At 47.2% G+C, this 19143-nt stretch overlaps 1 protein-coding gene across 2 annotated transcripts in view; it reads left to right on the top strand.

Moving 5' to 3' along the window:
* MYO10 (myosin X) overlaps positions 1 to 19143 on the top strand; it is a 227312-nt gene that overhangs the window by 105098 nt on the left and 103071 nt on the right. For both annotated transcript variants that reach the window (XM_060146899.1, XM_060146901.1), the window contains exons 4-5: positions 9033 to 9220; positions 18849 to 18983. In XM_060146899.1, coding sequence (XP_060002882.1) covers positions 9033 to 9220; positions 18849 to 18983 — 323 coding nt within the window. The remainder of the gene's footprint in view (positions 1 to 9032; positions 9221 to 18848; positions 18984 to 19143) is intronic.

Genomic DNA, 19143 nt, shown 5'->3' with positions numbered 1-19143 from the left:
GGATCATTTCAGATTCTGTACCCAGCATCTACGCACCACGTGGACCAGAGCAGCTGAGGTTTCTGTTGTATTGACTGTCAGCTCCGGGTCCGCAGTGGGGGAGCAGCTAAGCTGGCTCCGTGGTGTGGCAGTTTTGTTTCCTGCCCAGTGGAAGAGAAACACGTTATCTCCATCATAAGGTTCATCCTGCTGTGGGTCAGTTGCGTGGGCGAGCCTCCTGTCGCAGCCTCTAAGGAATGGCTGGAAACACATCAGGGTGAGGCTGCAGGGAGCCTTGGGGCTCGGCTGCAATTATGGGCTTGGGGGGGCTCCAGAGGAAGCCCTGCTCTGTTCCACCCACCTCATGGGTTCGTTTGTTGGTCTTGCCGAACAAACGGGGCAGAGCTGAGAGTCCTACGAGCCCATTTGAAGAAGTGGGGCTGTGTCTAAAGATAACGGCTGGTGTGAGCACAGAAGATGCTTCACAGCTCATGTATTTTTAGGTGTTTCAAAAATATACTCCTCTGGTTAGGTGGCCTTCCAGACCGAATCTGTAACTGTGTTTGACGTTGTTGCTGAATTAACTTCCAAACCTGCAAAAGGTGTTGGCAGGCAGCAGCCAGTTGAAGACACGTGTGGATTGCAAGTGAGTTCACCTGGGCTGCCTGCGGTGTTCACGCTGGGCAGGGCAGGCTGTGGAGTTCACTGTTGCAGGCCTGCAAGTCTAAAGCTGAGATTCATTTCCTTGAGTTCAGTCTTCCCAGAGAAGATTTTTGGGGGTTGTTTTCCGTCCCTTTCCAAAGCCAGTGTCAAGTAACAGCGCGCCTCTCATAGATGGCCCGAAGACCGGATGGCCAGCAGGCTTGGCATTTGTCTCATACCAGGAACAGCTGAATACAGTGTGGTTTGTCAGGGTGTTTTTTTTTCACATGAAATCAAGACTGGTGTTGCCAAAAGATGATTGTAACCATCTGTCTGACTCTGTGTATTTTTAAACTTGACCAAACATTTATGCTGTTGAGTTGCCATTTCTACATCGGCACATGATGGTGGCAATTAAGAACTCTGTTTTTGTTAATTTTTTTTTCCCCTTTCCTGCCTCTTTTGGGTCAGATTCCTTTCAACAAGGAGGGAATATGAGTCAGAAATTCACTCAGATTAAATGGAAATGTCATTTCTAAATATAAGAGCTTGAATTTAGTAACATCTTGAGTTATCGGTTGTGATCAAGTTTTCTTTTCAACCAACTTGCACGCTTAACGGTTTTAATTGTTTAATTGGACAGGGATGGCAAGTAATTTCGTTAGGGAGAAGGTGGCTGTAGAGCACGAGAATGCAGTTAAAACAGGAACCTGTTTGGTGGATTGGTAGCGACTTTGTGTGCCCCTAATATATCTGTGTTCATTCAGCCCTGCCTGTGTGCCAGGCTGTGTGTGAGACTCCAAGGATGCAAAATTCATCTTGCTCGTGCTAATTGTTTCTTGAAAGATTGAATAAATGAAAGGCACTGTCCCACCAGGACCTCCTAGCTGATTGATGAATGCAGACACAACAAATCTTTGACAATAGCCCAGGGTGACGATGAGTGTGATAAAAGTGCTGGGAACAGAAAGCATGAGCATCGCAGGAAGAGGTACGAGGGGGTCAGAAAATAATTTCCAGCTGAGGCACTAACCGTGCCGAGTTTTGAAGGAATTCCTAGAGGAATTCATCCAAGAGGGAGGGTGGCTCATTCCTGGCAGAAGATCAGCACGAGCACAGATTTCAAATGACATGGTACATTTGTCCAGTTGCAGGACATCCAAGATGCTGCAGTGAAGGTTGCGTGCAGCTGGCTGGCAAGGTGGTCAAGAGCAGGTGAAGAAGGGCACTGTGTGTGAGTTAGTGACCTTGAATTCATTTATGAAGGCTGGTAGGGGACAGTGTCAAAGGTGAGTTTGGGGAAAACTCAGTCTGGCTGCAGGTGATGGGTGAGTCCAGCAGGTATAACCGGTCTAGGAGGAGAGGTGACCAGCAAACCAGATGGGAAATGATGGGATTCCAAACCAATCCTGGGGGAGCTGGAGTATGAGACATACTAAGAGGTAGAATCTAGGTGTTTGATTGGGTTTGGGGGCGGGCAGCAGGCTGACGTTTATAGGATGACTGCTAGGTTTCTGGATCAACCATTTGGGTAGACCATGGTGCCATTTGCGAAGATGTGACTGTGTGAGAAGAGGCAGGTGTTTGGGGGAGCTCAGCCTTGTCCATGTTGAGTTTGGGCTTAGGGGCATCCAAGTGGAGATGCCCATGCAGGCTGCTGAGTATACAGATCTGCAGTTTAAAACCGAAGCTGCATTCAAGGTAGAGATCTGGGGAAGTAAGTCATGGCTATGTTTAGCTGTGATGATCGAGAGAGAAGGAAGGAGGAGAATGGTGGGTGGGGAGTAAATCTGGCTAGCGGTTCCCGCTTTTTTTTGTTTTTAATTTATTTATTTTATTTTTGGTCTTCGTTGCTGCACGTGGACTTTTCTCTGGTTGTGGCGAGCGGGGGCTACTCTTCGTTGCGGTACACAGGCTTCTCATTGCGGTGGCTTCTCTAGTTGAGGAGCACGGACTCTAGGCGTGAGGGCTTCAGTAGTTGTGGCACACGGGCTCAGTAGTTGTGGCTCACGGGCTCTAGAGCGTAGGCTCGGTAGTTGTGGTGCACGGGCTTAGTTGCTCCACGGCATGTGGGATCTTCCTGGCCCAGGGTTCGAACCCGTGTCCCCTGCATTGGCAGGTGGATTCTTAACCACTGTGCCACCAGGGAAGCCCGGTTCCCACTTCTTAACAAGTCCTTCCCTTTAGAAGAGTTGCGGCACTGACTTGAACCAGTTTCCCTAGTGCATTTCAGATTACTTGATCTCCATCCAGTTTTTCAGACCCACATGATGAAAAGCCATTGTAGTCTTGTTTTCATTAACAAAAACTATAATGCATGCCTGTGACTTACGTAATGTTTTCACATGGTGATGAGGTGGGGTAACAGAGGACATGCTATTATTACTGATTGGAATCTCGAGCCTAGAGGGGTTAAGCAGTGTACCGGGGAAGGTAGGTCCAGGGTGAGGACTTCAAGTCTTCTAACTTGACCAAATCTTGCTGTCTCCATCATTTCTTCCTGTGTTGGAATAGTGACTTCCCAACAGTAACATGGATCCTCCGTTTCTACCAGCAGAGTGCATCTGAGGCCACTGGGTCACTTTTAGTGTTCTTAGTTATACTCAATTTTTTTTGGTGGGGGACTAGATATAGGTATTATACCCTTATGCCTTTTGAAAACCTTGAATTGGTAGATTCTGCACTGAAGCAATGCAGCGCATTTCTCCCAGTTTCATAGCAATAGGCACGGCAGCTGTTCCAGGTTATTAAAATGGGCAAGGAAATGTATTTTTTTGGTGAGTTATGTGGAACTTTTCTGACTAGAAAAAAATTTTTACGTGCTTCAAAATAGAATATACTTTCTATTTCTGAAAAGCCATTAAGATGACCAGGAGATTTATTCTCATGGAATTTGGAATCCAGTATGAGGAAACCAGCACCTGGCCCCTCCTGGTGTTTGAGAGTTGCACGTATCCAGAGTTCCAAAGTGCATGGCGTTATCATGGTGGTTTTGGGGGCAGTAATAAAAAATACCTTTTTAGAGAGTGACCAATGGTACGAGCATGGAACACACTGTTGTCTCACAACTCTTAGGATTCCTTACTGCATTGTATCTTTGCCTCACTTGGTACTTAACTTACAGCTCGGCTCTTCTACACCCTCCATTCCCAGTTTCCATATTTACTTACATTACATGTTGAACTTTCCTTATTATTCCGCACATCTCTTACCCATGCAGCCTTTGTTTTAATGACAAAATAATCCATGCAGAGTGGTATGTTCAGGGGAGGGGGAGAAAAGATAGAGGTGCCCCAGCTGTAATTATTTTTGCTGATAGACCTCAACCATTTCACCTAATTTGAATAAACCATTAGGAACTGTGACTCTTGCTGCCACGTTGTTTTACACATTCCTTTTAGGGAGATTCAGAAGTACCATTTGGCGCGAATATGGGCACAAACAATGAAAACTCAATGAGTACGTAGCTGAAGCGGTCCGCACTCCTGAAACTTTTAGGAGAATAATTCATTAGGACTTGGGTGCTCAGACTCTCTTCCTGAATATTCCTGTGGGTCGGCCCTGAAGACTGTGGGAGCTATTTGAAGAGTTTTACGCAGGAGAGTTTTTGTTTTCAGATGTTCATTTGTCACATGTGAAGCTGGGATTGAACATGCAAGACCGAGTGGGAGATCAGTGGGAAAGGAGGCTTTCGGGGACATCTGAGCAAGTGAGGCCAGGGCGGTGGAGATGGAGCAAAAGGGGGTTGATTCTAGAGTTAATTGAAAGTGGGGTGTACAGCACATGGAGACAGTGGCCACTGGCGACGTGGCTGGAGAGTCTGGGACGATTCCATGCTGTACGTAGGTGAGTGGGGAAGGGCGTCATCACAGACCCGAGGGCAGCACCCCACAACCAGGATCCAGGATCCTGCCCTCACCCTCACTCACTGGCTCTGTTCCTTCCTCTGTCAGAAGAGCCAGAAGCGTGGCTTCTGCGCCGCCCACAGGTCAAGGTTATGTCGGAGCAAATGAGGGTGTGCGACAGTGTGTCTGCATAGGGCAGATTGTCCTCCGTGTCCCACAGTTCTAAAATGTCAGTAAAGCTGTTTTGTAAACGTGTAGACTTAATTGTCATTTAAAATCTGGTGACAAGCCTGTTAAGAAATGACTCAGGTCATTAGTGAGAAGGTGAAACAGTAAAACGTGTGCATTCGTGTTCTAAGAGCCTAATTTATGTCTGGAACTAAGTGGAGGTGCTTACAGTAGGAGACATTTTTAACTCTAAATGAGGCAAGGTTTCCTATAATCTTAAAAAATAACTATTAAAAAATTGGATTCTTTCTCCATACCAGCCATACACACATTTTATATATTCTTTAGTTTTTTTGTTTTTTTTTTTAAAGGAAAGATATCAGGTTATTGAGTTTGGGCTCAAATTCAGTCCGGTTTTTTGCTGTCCCTGTTGGCACATATGAGTCCATTGGTTGAAGTTACTGTCAGCTACAAATTATATAAGATGGCGACTCAACAGTGGAACAGTCTTTAGACGTGTTGGAATGATTTTTGAGCCAGAGACATCAGCTGGGCATCAGCTCACGGGCCACCAGCTCCCACTGCGCGGCAGTGACCGGGCTCGGTCTGGGAAGGTACGTGATGCGTTAGCGGGTCCACCCGGCGTGACCGCCAGCAGAAACCTTGCCACTCTAGGGGCTGCCTCAGTGCTGACCGTCTGCTGTTCAGAGAGGCCGGCTTCACTCCTCTGGAATCCCCAGGGACCGGGTGCGAGGCAGACGTGTGTCATCTGTAACTGCCACGCCGCCGACTACATTGTCCTTCTGAAACACCTTCCAGCTCCTTCATTGGGCCAAGTGCGATGTGAATCACTCAAAAGCGAAACTAGGCGTTAAGACCGTTGTGGATGTTCTGTCTTCATCTTTGCTAACAAGCCTTGGGTGTCCTGCCCCCATACGAAATCCACGCCATGCACGCTGTCAGGGTGAGTGATACCTTAAGCCAGCAGTCCCTCACGTTTTGGGCACTGGGGACCGGTTCCGTGGAAGACAGATTTTCCCCGGATGGGGATGGTGCGAGGGGGGATGGTGCAGGCAGTAATGTGAGTGATGGGGGCGGCAGGTGGAGCTTCGCCCGGCGCTCACCTCCTGCTGTGACGCCTGGTTCCTAACAGGCTGCAGACCGGTTTCGGTCCACGGCCCGGGGCTGGGGGATCCCTGCCCTGAGCCATGCTGGGAGACTAGTTCCCCAACCAGGAAGGGGTAGCATGCCTACGAGGTTTTGACCAAAATAATCGCTTTCAAAGGAAAGCTTTTAATAAAAGGTTATGATGTTTTTCATGAGTGAACCAATACATTTTTTAAAAGTCTCATCTCAGAATTTTACGACCACCATACACATAGGTCATGAATGGGGAGTGCAAAAATTTTCACGATTTAGGCATGTTGTTTTCTTAAAAAGATATGTTCGTGATGGATTACTCTTCTAACGTTACTTAAAGTTAATAGTCAAGTTGATGCCCTGACGGGCTTTTCTGTTTTACTTGTAGCTGAGAAAGGAGATCGGCAGCACGCCTACCTATCTGTATAAAGACGGACGGCACTGACTGTCTTGACTTCTGCCAAAGTAGGAAAAAGAACATGTTTCACAGGAAAATGGACAGTCTTGATATTTCACAGAATAACAATAATCATGCATCCAACTACTGGAAAGGTAGAAATAGGCCTGACGCTTTAGACCAACCAGAGGAAGTGGCCAGACACCCAGAGCCTCAAGCGTCACGTACCTGCCTGCCTCACCTGTGCAAACAGTCGATGTAAAACAAGCCACGAGCACCTGTGGCCAAGGCGTTGATGGAGGGTGTCTGGCATCCTCCAGGGAACCATGTGGTTCTCTGCTCTCCTTTAGAAGTAGGACCCTTTCCTTCCCCAGAGGAAAAAGCTTCCACCTTTCTTTCTGGCCACATCCTCCCCATGGTGCTATGACAGGGAAAAGTGGCCCCTCTAGAGAGTGGAGGTTTCCAAAGACCTGAACATTCATACATGAAATCTCCACGTCTTTTAATTTTTTTTAAATTGAAGTGAAATTTATATAAGAGAAAACTAAACACTTTAAAGTAAATTCAGTGGCATTTAGTACATTCCGTGTTGTACAACCAGCACCTCTGTCTAGTTCCAAAATGTTCTCATCACCCAAATGGAAACCTTGTACCTGCAAAGCAGTCACCCCCGAGTCCTGCCTCGCCCCACCCTCCCCTCTGCCCATGGTAACTACCACCAAGCTTTCTGTCTCTGTGGATTTACCTGCTCTGGAGGTGTGAACATCTGTATCTCGCTTCTTTGACTTAGTGTCGTGTTTTCAAGGTTCATCTACATTGTAGCCTGTATCAGTACTTCATTTCCTTTGCACAACTGAATAATATTCCACTGTGTGGATGTGTACCGCATCTTGTTTACCCATCTATCTGATGACGTGCGTTTGGGTTGTGTCCACCTTCAGGCTCTTGCGAATGACGCTGCTGTGTATTTGTTGGAGGACCAGTTTTTAATTCTTTTGGGTGCATACCTAGGAGTAGAATTGTTGCGTCATATAGTAATAACTCTTTGACCTTTTTAACGTTGTTTTGGTTCAAAATATTTCCAAAACATGTTATAGACCTCCTTACATTTGAAAACAGTTAAGACGGGACACACGATACTTGATGTTCCTGGCAGTCACTGTGAATATAAATGATTACAAATTGCTATAATATGGTACAGATGCACTCAGGATGTTTAGACTTTCTGTCCAGTGTTTCTTGCTTTTCTTGTGCTGTGCTGTGTTGCCACCCCCTGCCAGTGAATGTGAAGAGAAGGCTCTGGAATTAGGTTGCCTGCATTCACATCTCACCTCTACCACTTACTGGCTATGTGGGCGAATGCAAAATTTTATCACTCTGCCTCAAATTCCTCCTCTGAAAAGTAGGTGTAATAACACTGTGAACCTCTTAGGGTTATTGTGAGTGGAGAAAGGGTCAGGCCTTGTTTATTAGTCTGCTCGGGCTGCCATGACAAAAGACAACCGACTGGCTGGCTGAAACAACAGACATTTATTTTCTCACAGCTCTGGAGGCTCAAAAGTTTGAGATCAAGGTGTCAGCAGGGTTGGTTTCTCCTGAGGGCTCCTTCCTTGGCTTGCAGACGGCCTCCTTCTTCCTGTTTCTTCACATAGTCTTCCTGTGCACATACATACGTCCCCAGTGTTTCTTGGTGTATCCAAATGCCGTCTTCACATGAGGACGAGATTAGGGCCCACCTGAACAGCCTCATTTTAATTTAATCATCTCTTTAAAGGTCCTGTCTACAGGTATACTTGCATTTGGAGGTACTGGGGGTTAGGGCTTCAATGTGTGAATTGGGGGAGGAGGCTGAATCAGCCCATAGCTCTCCATCAAGCCCGTGGTGCAGTGTATACACCACAGAAGCTGGCAGGTAGGTGGTGGTGGCTGCAGGGTCCTACCCCCACCCCTTCTCATCTGCTGCTTCACTTGTGTTTGACAATCAAACTTCGTTAGCCTTTCTTGAAGAAGGACAAATGAGTAGTTTATGTCCATATGGAGGAGGCATGAGGCATTTTGCTTTACTAACTCTGTAGCCTCTGTTTTGCTGCTCTGAAGATTTTGCTTAATTTCTGGCCTGGATTTGGTTCCAGAAAAGATAAGATTTCCATGAGCTATTCTCCAAATAAGTTGCATGGTACTTCACGCGGTGTTTGAGATTACTGAAAGAATACCTAGTGCTTCCAAAGTGGTCTTGTTGCTTTTTAAAAGTTAAAGATATGTAACATAAAATTTACCGTTGTGACTGTTTTTCAGTGTACTAAATACATGTGCAGTGTTGTGCAACCATAACCACTGTCTACCTCCAGAGCTTTCTCACCGTCCCAAACAGAAACCCTGTGCCCATTAAGCAGTAACTCTTCATCCACCACCCCGCCCTGTTTCTCTTATTTCTTTAATCCTGCCATTTCCTAATAGCCACTAGATGAGAATCGGAGTCAGGAGGTCACTGGGGAACAGGGATTTGGGCCTCACTGTGTCACCATCCTCTCTCTTGTTTACCTTTCACTGCAGTGCTCTTCGAAATGGCTTCATTCCTTTGCAGATTTGTCCCCAAAGGTAAAGGAAAAACGTGTGAGCGGGGCTCAGGAGTCACTGGTCCCCTTAACGTACACTCGGCGGATTCTGGTAAAGCTCTGACAGCGGCTCTGGCGTGAGAGGTGGCGTCTCTTCCCCTCCAGGCGTGGACCACGCTGAGCTGCTTCTGTCTCTGCCCAGCGTGGGTGGGGATGAGATCCTGTGCCCACCCACTCCCCACCACCCCCAGCCCCGAGTGCCACCTGTAACCCGGGTCCCTGTGTCCCCACCCCCTGTCCTCGCAGACCTACATCGGCTCCATCATCGCCTCTGTGAACCCCTACAAGACCATCGCCGGCCTGTACTCACGGGACGCCATGGAGCGCTACAGCAGGTGCCACCTGGGCGAGCTGCCCCCGCACGTCTTCGCCATCGCCAACGAGTGCTACCGCTGCCTGTGGAAGCGCCACGACAACCAGTGCGTCCTCATCAGGTAACCCATCCAGCAGCCACCACAGACACGGAGCCCGCTTATTAGCGCATCAACCCCCAGATTTCTCAGATGAAGTTTTCCCTTTTGAACAGGCTGACAACTACGGCTTCCAAAAGACACGAGTTATTCTTTGGTTTATTCCAGTGGTCAGACATGGTCCTTCTATTGACTTATGGAAACATTGCATAGTTCTTCCAAATTTAAAATGTTTTATCTATTCTAGAGCACTCCTCAGAATGCTTGTCTGTTGCAGCAAGGTCCTGGTTTTTGCCAGTATGAGAAGATGACCCTAGAATCTCCCCAATTTAAGAATTTTTAGTGATTTTAATTGGGTGTTCCTAAAGTTGACCTTTGAATTAGCCACAGAAGTGGGACTTACTGTGTTATATGTTGAGGGAATGATAGAAGGGCATTTTTCTCAACCACTCTCAACACACTGTGCCACCAGGGAAGCCCCTGTGTTCTTCTTATTGGCAATATTTACCCATTACTCTTGTTCGGGGGTCCTTCGTTTGTAATCAATCAGAATTATATGAATGTGGAAGGTAGAACACGTTCATATTGTCTCTCCCTGCCTCCCTCTATCACCTACTTTCTTTAAGGGAAGGGAAGCACCTGGGCAGATACATTCTCTCCTCTTTATTACCTTAACGGTGCTCATGCACTGGGCTGTAGAAACAACTTGGATAGAGGGACTGTCCATTTATGCATTTCAGTAAATATGAATCATTGTAACTTGCAGTTAATCAAAAATGAAGCTAACGCTTAGTATAAAAGCAGAGCTTTTAAGAGTCACCTTCCCGGGCTTCCCTGGTGGCGCAGTGGTTGAAAGTCCGCCTGCCGATGCAGGGGACACGGGTTCGTGCCCCGGTCCAGGAAGATCCCACATGCCGCGGAGCGGCTGGGCCCGTGAGCCATGGCCACTGAGCCTGTGCGTCCGGAGCCTGTGCTCCGCAACAGGAGAGGCCACAACAGTGAGAGGCCTGCGTACCGCAAAAAAAAAAAAAAAAAAAAAAGAGTCACCTTCCCAATTAATCAACTTGCCTTATGATTAGAGCACTATTTGTGGGCTCTTTTAGATGACTTCACTGAAGTTCAGGAGTTAGAATTTAACATCACTATTTCAGCATACAGAATATAGTTTGATAAGATTAACAGAAAGAGTTTAATCTATTTTAGGAAGATCAAGTTGTTTTCCACACTTAGGTACCTAAATATTTGCCATCGATGATTGACTGTGTTTATTACTTTCAGTGGAAAAAATGAGAGCATGACTCGTATATCACCTGCTAGACAGAGCAGTTTGGGAAGAAAGTGAAAAATCAAATGAGATCATTGTGCATATATATGTGTGTGTAATAATACGGAAAAGGGTTGGCATGTTCCTGCCAAAGACTATGGCATTTAAAAAGAAGGCGGGGCTAGCCGGGAGCGAGAAGGAAGAGGGGACCCCAAACAAAAAGCTCTCATTGTGTAATGCTGATGTGAAAAGAGTAACTGTATTTATCTAAAGTAACTCAGGAAACAGCGTCTTTAAGAATAGATTTCTCATTAAAATGTGTTTTGGTTTTTAATAGACCTCTTGCAGTTTTTTTTAGTGGGGCATGGGGCTGCGGGAATTAAGAGAAAATTGAGTATAAAAATAGAAATTGTAGGGTACAGTAGCCCTATTTAGATTTCCTCAGGCATGATCTGCCCCCTGGTGGTACAACATGTTACTACTTTCAAAACTTTCACTCTAATTACCTATGAAACCAGAAAATAGGCCTATTTGGAATTAGGCAGGGACCACATAGATCAGTTTTTCTCTCACTTTACGAGCCTGTGTCACTGCTAGTCTCGTGGCTTCTAGTCCAAGCGTTTTTTGTTGGTCTCACTTTCAAGAGTTTCTCTCTCTTAAGCTCTTTATTTTACCCTTCTTGTGTACGTTTAAGCCAATGCTTATGCTATTATAGTTTCTAAAATATAAATATATGTTTAAAAATTCCATGAGCTTTTTTAAAATCTAACTGACAAGGTCAGATTTTGATCTAGTACATTTTAAGTGAATATCAACTTGGGGCAGGCAGAGTTTAGTCTATTTTGTTTAGTCTGTTTTTCCCTTTTCAGTATGTATGAACTTTTAATGTAGTGTTGGCAAGGCCTGTGGTTAATTCATCTGTGCAACTCGTTGCCCAGGACAGTGTCTGATAGGAGGGCCAGCATCCAACAGCTGTCAGTCAAAGGATGGGTGGGCAGAACAGCTGTTGGTTTAGGACCTCTGCTTGCTTTGCAGAAGTTTTGGTTTTCCAAAATTGGAGTGATTTTTTCCTTAACGATGTCTTTTATATTCTGGAATAATAATTGGGTGTTTGGTCTTTTTCTATTCTAGTAGTATTTTAGAAATAATTGAATTGGAACAGTGAACAAAACTTGCATCCTGTGTCAGAAGGGCACCAGCCAGAGTAAGGCATGGGGCCTGCCTCACGCTCATATCAAATGGTAGTTTACCTTGTTAAAAAAGAAAAGACCCAGTCACTGCCCTGTAGGAACTTTTGTTCTGATGGGAAGAAACTGATGTAAATAAGTAATTTCAATACAGCCTGCCTAAGGCTAAAATAGAAATGTGTACATGGTTGTTCAGAGGAGATGGCAATAGATGCTCAGCAAGGAATCGAAAATATATCTCAGAGAAAGTGACATGTGATCATGAGTCCATTGGTACGTGGGAACAGCAGCAGGTGCAGAGGGGACCCTGGAAGGGCGCAGAAGCACTTGCAAAAACGTGTGGAAGAACAAGGAACATGTGCAAATAGAAGGTACACCTGTAAGGTGTGGGATCTGCTAAGGACATGAAGGAACTGGTGTTCGAAAGGCAAGGAGGGAACCGCCATTCATTGAGAAAGACCAGAAGCCTTCTCTGGGGGAGCCGAGGCTCGGAGCTGTCGAGGGACCTGCCAAGGAGACTGAGCACGAGCTACAGGCACAGGACATGAACTTCTGTCTCCCTGTGTTAGTTTCGGAACAGAGTCCCACTTCCTGGTACAGGGGCTCACCTTATGGGCTTTCTCCTGGTGCAGGGGCTCATCTTATGGGCTTTGCCCTGCTTGCTAAGACCTGCGGACCGAATCCTCTAGGCAGTAGAGAAGTTTCCAAAGTCTTGTAGCAAGCAGTGGAGTGATTAGTATATATTTTGAGAAAATCACATGAATCAGGGCAATCTGATTCACAGGATGGAGAATGTCAGGTGTCAGCAGAGGTATCCTGTAAAGGGCCAGGGAGGACATACATATTTTCGACTCCGTGGCTGAGATCGGCTCCATTACAACTACTCGACTCTGCCCTTGGAGTGCGGAAGTGCTCGTAGATAGAGCGCACGTGAACCACCAGGCTGTGTTCCAATAAAACTTTATTTATAAAAACACGCAGAAGGGCAGACTTGGGGGCCACAGTTGGCCGAGACCTGCACTGGAGGGGAGACTGGCCTGCGGGGTGGGTAAAGGGTCCTGTTTCCATCGGAGGCCCTTTCCTTCAGGTGTGTTTTGATCCTTCCTCCCTGCTTTCCTGGGCACTTTGCTCCATCTTTGAGCCTCACTGCCCCTGATTCTTGGCCTCTTCTTTTCTACTGGATCGTTGGCCTTATCACTCAAAAATTTCTAGTGTGCGTCTGCGTGACTCCCCAGACTTCAGTGCCTCCCCTGCCGACTTCTCCTCTGAGTTCCACACGTGTGTCCAGGCACCCTGAGGCATCATCGCGGAGGTGTCTGATGGGCATCTCAGGGGTGGCACCTCGTCAGTCCATCCTGAGTTTCTCCCAGAAACATGTTCCTCCTCTCATGCTTCTCATTCTTAGCAAGTGGGCTCTCCATCCTACCGGGTCCCAAGCCTGAGATCCGGAAGTCATTCTTGAATCTAGAAGAGTCACCCTGCCCCCAACAATTCAGGTCAAATTACCTACGGTAAACCGTACCAATCTCATATATCCAGTTCAATGAGTATTGATAAACGTGAACCGCTGTGTTACCCGCGCCCATGCAGGGGACCTGGGTTCTGTCCCTGGTCCAGGAAGATCCCACATGCAAGCTCCCTGGGCTCTCCCGAGTCATCCCCCCCCTTCCCTGTCACTTACCAACCACCCAGACCAGGGCTGTCAGCCGTCCCCATCCTCCTCCCTCCACCGTCTGTTTGGGGCTGCTGGCTTCTCCTCTTTGCTGCCCCCTCCCCTTACCCTCTGCCCTCACTTCCTGCTTCCTCTCTTGTCTCCCTCGATCCACCGTCCTCACTCCATACTCCTCACCGGGTGATTTGATTCTTTAAAACCTTGACCCTGATCATGATGCTCTCCTGCTTAAAAACTGTCTTGAGACTTTTCCATTCTGCCTACGAAAAATTCTCAGAACTTTTAATATGGCCTCTGAGGCCTCATATCAGTGCTTTGATTATTTTTCTTTCCCTTTTTCATTTTCACGATTTAAAAAGTTTTTTTTTTAATGGTATCAACTCATTTTGGTTCATCTGGGTGAACATGTTTTCTCTGAAGCCCATGTTTGTGTTTGTGGTCATGTTGGCGCCAAGGGTTAAGACTGTAACTGCCACAGGCTAGTGAGAAAAATGCAGGACTGGATATGTAAGTGATGTGTTCACTGTAAGTGAAGGTGAATTAACATCATGATTGTTGTATGAGTTAATGTTTTATCGAGGCTGGAATAAAGGAACCAGATGGAATACATGACTCATCACAGCGCCCGTGGTGGAAGAGCCTACCAGGCTCACAAGAGAAGCAGTGGACAGTCACAGTGCAAGGAGCGCTTCAGTTTGAGCAAAACAGCATTAACCAGGGGGTTAGGTTAGTCTTGTTTATTTGGATTTTATTGGTGTTATATTTTGTGTGTATTTAATTATGTAATTTATTCTGGCTTTATAGTTCTGTGATATGATAAGCAAAGGAGTATATACTTAGTCATTATAATGCTATAAATACATGCTGTATTATCACATAGCTCACCAAGCAGTCAACTCAGTTCTGTCACTGTCCACCAGGAGACAGCGTCAGATCCCCCAGGTTGTTAAGGGCTCAGTCCTACAAGACTGCCATTCCCTCCACTTCAGATGCCAGTCATGTTGTCACCTGTGCTTCTGACCAACCAGCTCTAGGTTGGAGCTTCCAATGACCCGCCTCCTTGGGTTTGATTAATTTGCTAGAGCACCACACAGAACTCAAACATTTTTACTTCCTAGATCACCGCTGTACTATAAAAGGATATAACTCAGGAACCGCCGGATGGAAGAGATGCACACGGCATGGTGTGGGAAGGGTGGGGGAGCTTCCCTGCCCCCTCCAGGAAGCCGCTGTTTACCTCCACGTGCGCACCAACCCAGAAGCTCTCTGAACCCTGTCCTTTTGGGGTTTATGGAGGCTTCATTACCTAGGCTTGACCGATTGATGAAATCATTGGCCATTGGCAATGAAACTCCATCTGCAGCCTCTCTCCCCTCCCCTATTGAAAAGAACCAGTTCCATACTTGACTGGAAAACAGTGGCCTCTGAGTGGGACCCCAGCCCCTTCCCTTTCCTTCCCGATTGGCTGTGCAGGCTGCTCTCCCTTCCCCCAAGGCTCCAAGCCCTTTCCTCAAGCAGGAAAGGGAGGGTCTCCCTCCCCTCCCGCCTCCTTTCCCCATCCTTCAGTTTTCACCCACTTAACTCCTGTGCGTGTCTCTGCATTTCAGTCTAAATGTCATTCCCCCAGAAAGGCGTTCGCTGAACCTGAGCCCTCCATCTAAATTATGAATCCTCCCATCTCCTGAGATTTATACTTGACAGCATTAACTGTAATTTGTGATTCTTTGATATCTCCTGCTGCTGCTGCTGGGTCATAAATACTGTCCGTGACCGTTTGTTTCAGGAGTGTGTTCCCAGCCCTCAGTGCAGCCTGACACGTAGTAGGCACATGGATACTTAGGGAAGGAAGGAATACCTGCAGAGATGCTCTTTCTTCATTGCTTTAAAGATCACGTTTTGTGACCCTCAGTAAATGTTTTCATGAGGAGTGTTAAGGTCACGGGCAGGGGAGGGGAGGAAGAAGAGGAGAGTTAAATAAAAGTGAGGCCTGGGCTTCCCTGGTGGCGCAGTGGTTGAGAGTCCACTTGCCGATGCAAGGGACACGGGTTCGTGCCCCGGTCCGGGAAGATCCCACATGCAGTGGAGCGGCTGGGCCCGTGAGCCATGGCCGTTGAGCCTGCGCATCCAGAGCCTGTGCTCCGCAACGGGAGAGGCCACAACAGTGAGAGGCCCACATACCGCAAAAAAAAAAAAAAAAAAAGTGAGGCCTGTTACCTTGACGTTAATGTCTGGGGACATCTGGCATATTTCTGGGTTTTAACGATTTGTGAGTTATTTATATTCTTTGCCTTATTCATGCCACACTCGCACAACCTCGTATATACAGTCACCTTTTTCATCTCCTGGTGCAGTCCTATCTGAATTATGTGACACTGCTTTCAGGAGTAGTACTTCCCAACCCTGGCCTCATAGTAGAATCATCTGGAAATTTTAAAAGAATACTGATGACTGAATTCTACCCTTACAGGTTCGGATCAGGGAGACAGTGGGTAATTCTCATGTCCAGCCAAGTTTGAGAACTACTGTTGTACAAATCCGAGTTTCATTTTTGTTTCAAGTTTTACTTACGTATCAAAAAAGATGTACTTAAAAAAGATGCTTGAAGGAAATTTGCTACAATGAGAAAAAAAAGTGGGCCGAAGCTGGTGGTAGATCAGTCTCCTTGACGGGTGAAGGACAATGCAAATCTCGGGTTTTCTTCTCCTTGATGAGTCTGTGCTGTCCAATTTGAACAGCTTTTTCTCCACAGCTGTATAATTACCGTGTTCATCAGAGTAGACTAATTGCTGTGCTAATTGCTGTAACATCCCCCAAATCTCAGAGGCATAACACAGGAGTGGCTTATTTCTTGCTATTTCGCAGCCCCACGTGGGAAGGTGATTTTTTTTATGCCACACATCGCTTTGTTTTGGAGATGTGCCACCCTGAGGGCACCCAAACGGCAGGCCTGGAAGGCAGGGAGCCCAGAGGACCATGAGGGTGTTTAGCCACCCGACGTGGAAATAGCGGATACCCCCCTTGCTCAGTTCAGCCGCCTTCTGGTTGAGTTGGCCACGTTCGGTCCTGGTTACCGATCGCTGCCCTTCCTGCAAGGGAGGTTGAAATGCTACCCACCTCTGAGTGCTGGAGGATACAGGGGTGGGTTTGGGGACCGTGTAAACCATGACTTCTGCCTCACACGTTATAACTAGAGAACGTCTCCCTTTCAGTTTCGTTTAACAAAATTTAACTGCTAGGTAGATGGGATATGTATTTTTAAGTATCGAGAGTTATTTAAATCTCTTCTTGCAACTTTCTCTTAGCTTCTGCTACTCATTCAGTGCCCCCTTGCCGAATGTCTCCTCGCAGGTGCAGCTCCACAGAGATGAATGCTCAGCCCCGCCCTGGGAAGATTCTGGTTGCTGATAACAGAAAAGCTCACCAGAGCTGGCATCACTTGGTCACTTGCGTGGGCCTTGATTATCTCAGATGGCAAGGCAGGGGCGGGGTCAGGGCTGTGGGCTCAGCCACTCCCACTGGGCGCTTCTCTGATTGTCTTGCCTTTTGCTTTCCAATCTCAAGATAGCTGTGGATTCCCAAGTATTTGTCGTCTGCAGCCAGAGGGACGTTCTATCTGGTCTCTGTGTGTGTGCGTGTGTGTGTGTGTGTGTGTGTGCGTGTGCGCGCGCGCGCATGCGTGCGTACCTCCCCAGGAGTCTCAGCACACTTGGCGTTAAGTCTCTTTGGCTGGCATCCCGACACCTGCCCACGGCCAACCACCTTATCACCTGCGCAGGGAATTACCATGATTGGCCTCGATCGGTGGAGATTCCCCTGGGCCTGCAGTGGACGGTGTCACCTCTGAGACATTTCCTCTCCTTTACTACATGTGCTTAATCATTCATCGTGTTATCTGCACAATTCCTCTTTCATAACCTCCTAGCTCTTGACACTCAACGGGGGTGCTGTGTTAGAACTTGTGGGGGCCTCATCTGTTTATCTCCCCCCTTGAGCAGTTATGAACCTGTTACCCTGTGATAGTGTTGGTTTTCACGTACTGTTACTTATGCCGTGGGTTTACTTTTCTCGTAAGTTATTTGCCCTTTTACTACTTCTGTTCTCCCTGTGGTACCGAGCAGGGTGCCTTACACAAAATTGATTGGGTCTCTCCTTCCAAGTCTCTCATCTCCATCTCTTCCCTTTCATCTCCAGCCTGGTTGTACTTGTCCATGGCCTGACCACCACATGCCTAGATCATAACAGCAGCTGGTCTCCCTGAGGGACCCGCAGTCCTGGAGCACGACTTCAGAGCTGTGTTCCTCACGGGTGACCTTGATGGGCTTGGCCTTCGCCTTCTGTCTCCTGTGGTGGCCTCAGAACCATCGACCTCGATCCTTTTGCCCTTTCTCTGCCCACTCTGGTCTCGGTCCAGTTGACCGAACCAGAATCCCACCCCTGTAGACCTCCCGCAGCTCCTCTGGCCTCTCTGCTTTCGTTCACAGGGTCATCTGACCCCGAATCCTTCCGCTTTCCTCTTTGCCTAGCTGACGTTTGCCGGTCCTTTGTGACACAACTCAGATCCTGTTAACTCCTCTCATTTGCCCTGCCCCCCACCCTCCCCAGCTCCAGGGCCTCGAGGTTGCTTTGTTCACTTTTCGTTAATCATCGCTGAAGCAGCATCTCTGCAGGACGCTGGATTGCTGACAGACCTGCTGTTCAGTTCTGACCCGGGCCCTTAGCCGCTGCCTGCCTCATGGAATTATTATGGGAATAAAGTGCCCAAGTGTGGGTCGAGTACCTACAGGTTCATTCCCTTGTCCCCTCAATATTTACGAATGATTGCATTTTTGTGCGTATTTACCAGAAAGTTACCGCTAACATGTTCATTCATTTAACAGATGCTTACTGAGTGTCTGCCACCAGCCAGGCACTGTTGAGGGGTCTGTGACACTTCAGTAAACAAAACCCCAATCCCGGCCTTTGCAGAACTTACCTGCCACGAAAGGCACCATCCCTCTTATTACCTGAGCTTCGTGAAGGTGGTACCTCTGTTTAGTTTGTAGGCTGAGGGAGTCATTGGCAACACAGAGGCCATGCAGCTGCCAGGAGGAGGGACTCTTCTCTGTAACTCAACACTTTGAGCTCTTTCCCACTGTTCAGGAGCTGTACAGAGTGAAGTACGTCAGAAAGAGAAAAACAAATAGTGTACATTAATGCATACATGTGGAACCTAGAAAAATGGCACGGGTGAACCGGTTTGCAGGGCAGAAATAGAGACACAGATGCAGAGAACAAACGTATGGACACCAAGGGGGGAATGCGGAGGGGGCTGGTGGTGGTGGCATGAACTGGGAGATTGGGATTGACATGTATACACTAATATGTATAAAATGGATAACTAGTAAGAACCTGCTGTGTAAAAAATAAAATAAAATTCAAAACAAAAAAGTTGCTCTGTGGACGAATTGGACTGACACTGGCCAAGCTGGGGTTTTTTGTTGTTGTTGTTGTTTTAATTAGAAGCACAAATTTCTGCATGTTGTCTTTCAGTGGTGAAAGCGGGGCAGGTAAGACCGAAAGCACTAAGTTGATCCTCAAGTTTTTATCAGCCATCAGTCAGCAGTCTCTGGACTTGTCCTCGAAGGAGAAGACATCGTGTGTTGAACAAGCCATTCTTGAGAGCAGGTATTTGGCCATCGTGTTTCTCGTTTCCAACTAATAGGATTCACTTTCCTCACCGTTTGGCTTATTTAAGGAAGAGTTGAAACTCGGGGCGCTCTCTTCTCTTTTTCTTGACTTGGCTTTCACGATTCCTCAAGGAAAAGTCTCCACACACACACACAGC

This window comes from Lagenorhynchus albirostris, chromosome 3, assembly GCF_949774975.1.
Source record: "Lagenorhynchus albirostris chromosome 3, mLagAlb1.1, whole genome shotgun sequence".
Classification (NCBI taxonomy): Eukaryota; Metazoa; Chordata; class Mammalia; order Artiodactyla; family Delphinidae; genus Lagenorhynchus; species Lagenorhynchus albirostris.
The sequence above is the reverse complement of the archived record's forward strand: the minus strand, read 5'-3'. Positions and strand labels throughout refer to the sequence as shown.